The sequence below is a fragment of the Lontra canadensis genome, unplaced genomic scaffold (genome assembly GCF_010015895.1).
Source record: "Lontra canadensis isolate GAN:19392208 unplaced genomic scaffold, GSC_riverotter_1.0 scaffold15, whole genome shotgun sequence".
NCBI classification, from domain to species: Eukaryota; Metazoa; Chordata; class Mammalia; order Carnivora; family Mustelidae; genus Lontra; species Lontra canadensis.
The window spans coordinates 23,123,753-23,129,769 of NW_022631009.1; the positions used below are offsets into that span (position 1 = coordinate 23,123,753).

General features: G+C 46.8%; 1 protein-coding gene across 1 annotated transcript in view; it reads right to left on the reverse strand.

The window, feature by feature from the left end:
• Nucleotides 1-5,783, reverse strand: part of PTDSS1 (phosphatidylserine synthase 1) — a 68,233-nt gene extending 62,450 nt beyond the window's left edge. The window contains exon 1 of the mRNA XM_032858652.1: nucleotides 5,481-5,783. Coding sequence (XP_032714543.1) covers nucleotides 5,481-5,659 — 179 coding nt within the window. The 5' untranslated portion in view covers nucleotides 5,660-5,783. The remainder of the gene's footprint in view (nucleotides 1-5,480) is intronic.
• Nucleotides 5,784-6,017: the final 234 nt, after the last annotated feature.

A 6,017-nucleotide genomic window follows, 5' to 3' on the forward strand; every position in this document is an offset into this window, starting at 1 on the left:
TGATTAAGGTATTTGGCCTCAAGAAATCAATATAGTAACAAATATTATAATGCCAGTAAGAGGCATAGAAGAATAAAAGATATTTGGAAGTATATAAACATGTCTTCCTCAAACAACCGAGAAAGGTCCAGGAAGGGGCTCATCATCCAGGTGACTGTGGACGATGCCATGGGCTCGTGGTTAGAGAGAAGTCTCCAGGAGGTGCTCTCCAGGAGCAGAGAACCACCCGCCTGGCACTGGGTGTGGGGTTGGTGAGCCAACTGGGCCTGTTGTGTGCCCTATGTGCAGGTGTCGGGGGGGCAAGGCTAGAGAAGCAGAATCCCCCACAATGAAAGACCTCAGAGTCCAGCCAGCATCCCCTACGGGTGATGCGGATGCAGTGACAGACTGTATGTAGGGAAAGATGGGGTCACAACTTTGTCTTAGAAGGTCATGAGGGCAGCAGTGTGGAAGACAGATGAGAGGGAGGTGGAGTAAAGGTTTGGGAGCATTCTGCCCCAAAGGATAAGGGGATTGCTGAGCCAAGGCCTGGGCCTGGGGAGAGGAGAACAGCTCTGAGAGCTGGGAAGGCCCAGTGAGACCTGGTGAAGATAGACCAGGTCTATTCCACGTGAACACACACCTGGACTTTCGAATAGATGAACTGAATTAAACAGGATGCCAGGGCCAAGGGCTCGGGAAGCAGTCGTGGCTGACCAGATAAGTCCTGGTTTCTGGATTGAGGGAGACTAAGAAAACTGCTAGCTTCTCTACAAAAATCTGAGGTTAAAAATCTGAAGATTATTATCATAAGACTCATTGAATGACCCTTGGTAACAGATTTCTAGCTAAAATGCTAAACACCAGGTAGCAATTGGTAGCATGCAATCCCTCTCAGGTAAGGCAGCATTTAAACCAAATAAACATCTGAGGTCACCCAGGAACCTATCTCCTACAGAAGACCCCAAAGAAATAGAGGATACATTTTCCCCTCCAACAAGCTTATAACCGTATTAGGGAGCTAAGACAGCAGATGTAAATATAAGAAAGGATATAGAAGATGCTTACTGAAATCCAAGGAGAAATATCATTCAAACAGGAAGCAGGAAAGAGAAACGTGATATCTCTGGTAACTGGACCTCATCAGAGGGCACCTCCTGACAGTGTGCTCTGTTCCCCCCCAGGGCTGGTTGAACCCCAGCACACAGCCGCTGTGGGCCATCACTTAACAGAGCTGGTGTCAGAGAACAAGGACATCCAGGTCTTCTGTTAATGGGAGAGAAAGAACATGATGTACATAAAGGAAACAGAACCAAGACAACTGAATCAGCAGTATCAGGAGACATTTTCTAATGGGATTTATATGGGCTAAAGGGGAAAGAAAGGGGAACGCTGGCAGGTCTCCATGAGAGGGGTGACAAAGAAGGCAGAACTAAGTAAGGCTTGGGGACCTGAGGAAGAACTGGAGCTCCAAGCCCACTCAGGGAAATGAAATAAAAACCATTCTTAGCAAGTAAATAAGAACAAATCAACCAAAAGTCTGTCCACGTCCCTGCCCTCCCGTCTCCTGAGTCTCCATCAAGGAGAGAGCCAGCACTAACAGACTGAGAAGGACTTGGGGACAGCAAGCTGCAGGAAGGTAGTCTCCTCTGGGTTAAGGGACGACTGGACAAGAGAGACAGATTCCACAGTCTTACTGCCAAGTGCCTCTTAAGGAGAGGGTGGGCTACTGTGAAGGGGACTTAGCAGATCTGGGTGTTTTCATATCTGATGTTCAAGCTTTTGCCATGTGGGCCGTGCACTATGTTCAAGTTTGCCAATCTCTGCAAGCAGAATAAACATGAAGCACCTCAGTAATTCTACTCTGAACTTGAGACAAACGTTCTCCTTGTCCCACTTTGGCTGAACGAACTTCCAAGACCTATGCCAAAGCATTTATCGTAAAAGAAAACTTCTCAAATGTGGCAAAATGAGCTTGGGGAGAATGATTTGATGGCATCTGGCTTTATCTTTTTTTTTTTTTTTTTTTTACAGATCTTATTTATTTATTTGACAGAGAGAGAGATCACAAGTAAGCAAAGAGGCAGGCAGAGAGCAAGCGGGAAGCAGGCTCCCTGCTGAGCAGAGAGCCAGATGAGGGACTCGATCCCAGGACCCCAAGACCCTGACCTGAGCCGAAGGCAGAGGCTTAACCCACTGAGCCACCCAGGCACCCCTGGGTTTACCTTTAATGACAGTGAGAGAGACAGGAGATTTAAACACTATGATTTAACAGTGAGTTGGCCTAGTTGCTATTTAACAAAAGAACTACTTGACAAATCCAAACCCATCTCAGACTTCCATGTGTGGTATCTATTCCTGCATGATCCTAAATTCTCGCTGTGTCTCTGAAGCATAGGACAGGACCCAGCTACCATGGCTCACCTCCTGGTCATCGGTACCCCAAAAGTATTCAATCTCCTGTTCTTTTACATCACGTGTCTTTGAAAAACACATTTTTTCCGCTTCCCTGAAGGAACTGTACTGAATAGTCATCCAACTAAAATCCTGTTATAAAATAAGTATAAAGTGCTGGAGAGAATCATTACAAAAAAGGACAGAATGAATAATTTTCATTTAAGAAGTCATTACTTTCCATCTTTACAGAGAAAGATAGAACGATCACTGTAATGCCCCACTTTAAAGGGTCACAAATCATTACAAAAATGAGTAAGAGGTAGTAAGTACCATCTGCATTAATGGGGCTTATGATTTTATAAAAGGTGAAACTTGTTATTTATGAGTTCTTCAATATACGGTTTCTCTTTATGAAACTATTGGAAGAAATAAAATGATTATTATTTTTGGAAAAGGCCATAGACTGAGGTTCAGATTATGCCTTTTCTATTACTTCTGACAAGTTGTTAAAATTCATATTCCCTGCAGCAATTTATCGACTGCTTTGGCAGAATATGCTGTAAAAGGGAAATTACAAAAGAATGTGAATTTCTGTATTAGAAAAGAGAAAGGGAGATCTATTATTAGAGGGTCTAGATAATATGAAAGATAAAAGGCTGAAACAAACGGCTCATTCTTTTTCTCATTATTTAGAATAAAATACCATAATTACTTTTCTTATTTCCAAAGAAACTCCCTGCACTAATTCCATCACTGTCAACCCACACGGGAGATGAAGTTAAACCGAAATTAATACTAAACAGACATATATGTTACCCAAGCAAAGCAGTGTCTACTATTTCAATGCCTTCATCCTTTTTCTTAGTAACAGAGCACACTTCATTCTCACTCCTTCACAAATATAATTTAGAAGACATTAGCATACAATGAAACGATGTAAGAGTTACGGCTAATGTTTACTGAGCACTCAATATTTGGCATGCACTGATCTAAACACAGATTATCTAAAAAAAATAAACTGAATCTTGACAGATAATCCAATAGGGTATTAATAAATATTTCCATTTTACATATAAATAAGGAAACTGAGGCTTAGCAAAATGAAGTGGCCACATTGCTATTAGGTGGTAAAATCAGATGACATGACAAATGAAGTATTTGAGAGTAACCATAATTAGAGACAAGAACGCTTTTCCTCCCGGGCTAGAATATGTTCTTGGTTAGATTCTATGGATAGGTCTGGTCTAGTCCCACTGCATAGAATTAGCTGAAGACTTTACAATTATAGTGGCTGTATCCCTTAATCATTACAAATAATTGTTACATATGCCTTACAGTTTAAGGTAGGTTTATGCACACAGATAAACACAAAATGAGACCCAAGAGTCAAATGGATTGTGGAGGTAAGAAACAAGTGTGTTGTGGGAAGATACTTAGTTTTACAAAAATCTGAAAGATGGCAGTGATTCCCAATGGAGGCACCCCTGTCACTTCCGTGTGTGCACGTGGGCACGTGTACGTATGTGTATCTCTTGCAGGAAATGTGCACACACAAGCATTTATACAGGGGACAGTTCATTCTCTGTTGTACAATGCTGTCCCATGTGTCATAACACATCTAGCGTCCTTAATCCCCACCCACGAAATTCCAGAAGTTCCAATGCTTGGGACCACTCAGTATACTTCTACACATTTTCTGCTGACCTGGAACGAGATTGATTGCTGGATAAAAACACGGAGAGAAGTAACTGACATTAATTGTGCATTGTGAATGAGGTACTCTGCTAAGTGCATTCACACATATGCATTTATTACTCACAAACCCGTATGAGGTAAGTACATATTTTATCTCCATTTTACAAGGGCGGATCCTGAGGCTCAGAGAAAGGGGAAGGAACTCAACCATGGGCAAACAGACATTTGAAGCCAACAGTCTGGCTCCAAAACTACACCTCTCTGGGTTAATCTTTTAAGCAAGAGTGTGGTAGGCATGTCTTTCCTTTAAAGAAATTTATTCAGGAAAAAAAAAAAAGAATCCTTGTTAGTAGGGCCCATGGTGTGCACGTCATTCTGAACCGGGGGGGAAATATTTCCCTGGGTTGGGGGTGAGGGGCCACATGTTCAGTGACTAGTTATATGATGTAGGTATCAAGAGTTGGGTTGGATAGTTTCTATGCACAGTATATATCAGAAGAGCTTTGAGCAAGTGTGAGTGTGTGTGTGTGTTCAGGGAGAAAAGAGAGTTGTGCTATGCTGAGGTTTATGTGTTTTATTTATCACTTCCACAGCATATACTATGCACCAGGCACCGCTACAATTGCTTGACAATATCTCATTGTGCAGCAGTGTGCAGAAGATGTGGTAGGTAGCTGTGTTGGAAGAGAAAGGATCAGCTTTGACATCTACCTACATCATTTGTGTTGTGGTCCTGTTTGAGGCTAGGGGACGGGTCATGCTAGGTGGTTTGTGTGCCACGCATACCAGAGGGGCTGCAGGGGAAAGACTGTGTAGTGCAACTCACATGTGCATTTTGGGCATGGCCGGCAGTGAATACTGAAGGAGATCCACAGGAAGGGTGCTGGTTGTGGCCTGGGCCTGTGTAGGGTGCGTGGAAACGCCGTGGACCGGGGTGCTTTCAGAGTGTAGCGGTCTGTGCTGAAAGTGGTGCATAGGAGATGATTCATACGGTGTGCTCGGTAGGGATGAGGGCTGGAGAGGAGGGGGCCGCGTCGTGATGTGTTTGGGGAGCGACGCTCAGTAGGACAGGATAGGTGAGCATCGCGCTAGCTGACCCTCGAGTGCTCCTGGTGTGGCCCGAATCGCTGTATGGGAGGAGGTACCACAAGGCGGGGGTTGAGGGTGGGGGTTGGAGGGTAGGGGCGAATGCCAGTCTCGAAGAGCTCTAGGGCAGGAAGCTAGGTGTGCTGTGAGACACCGCGCGGGTGGAGGAGCTGATGGGCGGTGGGTCTGCGAGTGTGTGCGTGGAACAGCCAGCCCGATTCCTCATCCAGAGCTCCACCGGCCCACGCTCCTCACCACCGCCTCCCGCCAGCCCCTTCCCTTCGCCCAAGGGCGCTCCCTCCACGCGGCCCGGCCCGTCTCACCGGGTGAAGGCGAAGTACATGAGGCTGACGATGGTGAAGCTGAGCAGGGTGATGGTGTGCGGCCGGTAGAAGAAGTCGATGGTGATGTCCTCCACTTGCTGCTCGTTGATCATCCGGAAATGCATCTTGTAGTTCACATCATCTTTGCTCAGGGTCCGACTCCCCACGCAGGACGCCATGGCCCGCCTCCCCGTCCTGCGGCGGCGGCGGCGGTCCCGGCCCGTGGAGGCTGGGACCCCGGAGGTGATGAGCAGCTGCGGTCGAGCGGCCGGACGGCGGGGCCGGATCTGGCGCCGAGCACAAGCTGGAAGCCGAGGGAAGGACCGGCGCGGGAGGGCGGGGTCGCGGCGCCGCTAACGCGGCCTCGGGCGGAGGGGGGGCGCCGCCGACCTTGCCGCCGCGGGTCTTCCGGGAGCCGCATCTCTGCGGATTCGCATCTCTGCGGATTCGCGGTGTCTTCACATTCCCGGTGGACGAGGTCTAAGGGAAGCAGCATGGGGCAGAAGAGAAGCTGTGACCCCTAGCCGGCTCCCTCCC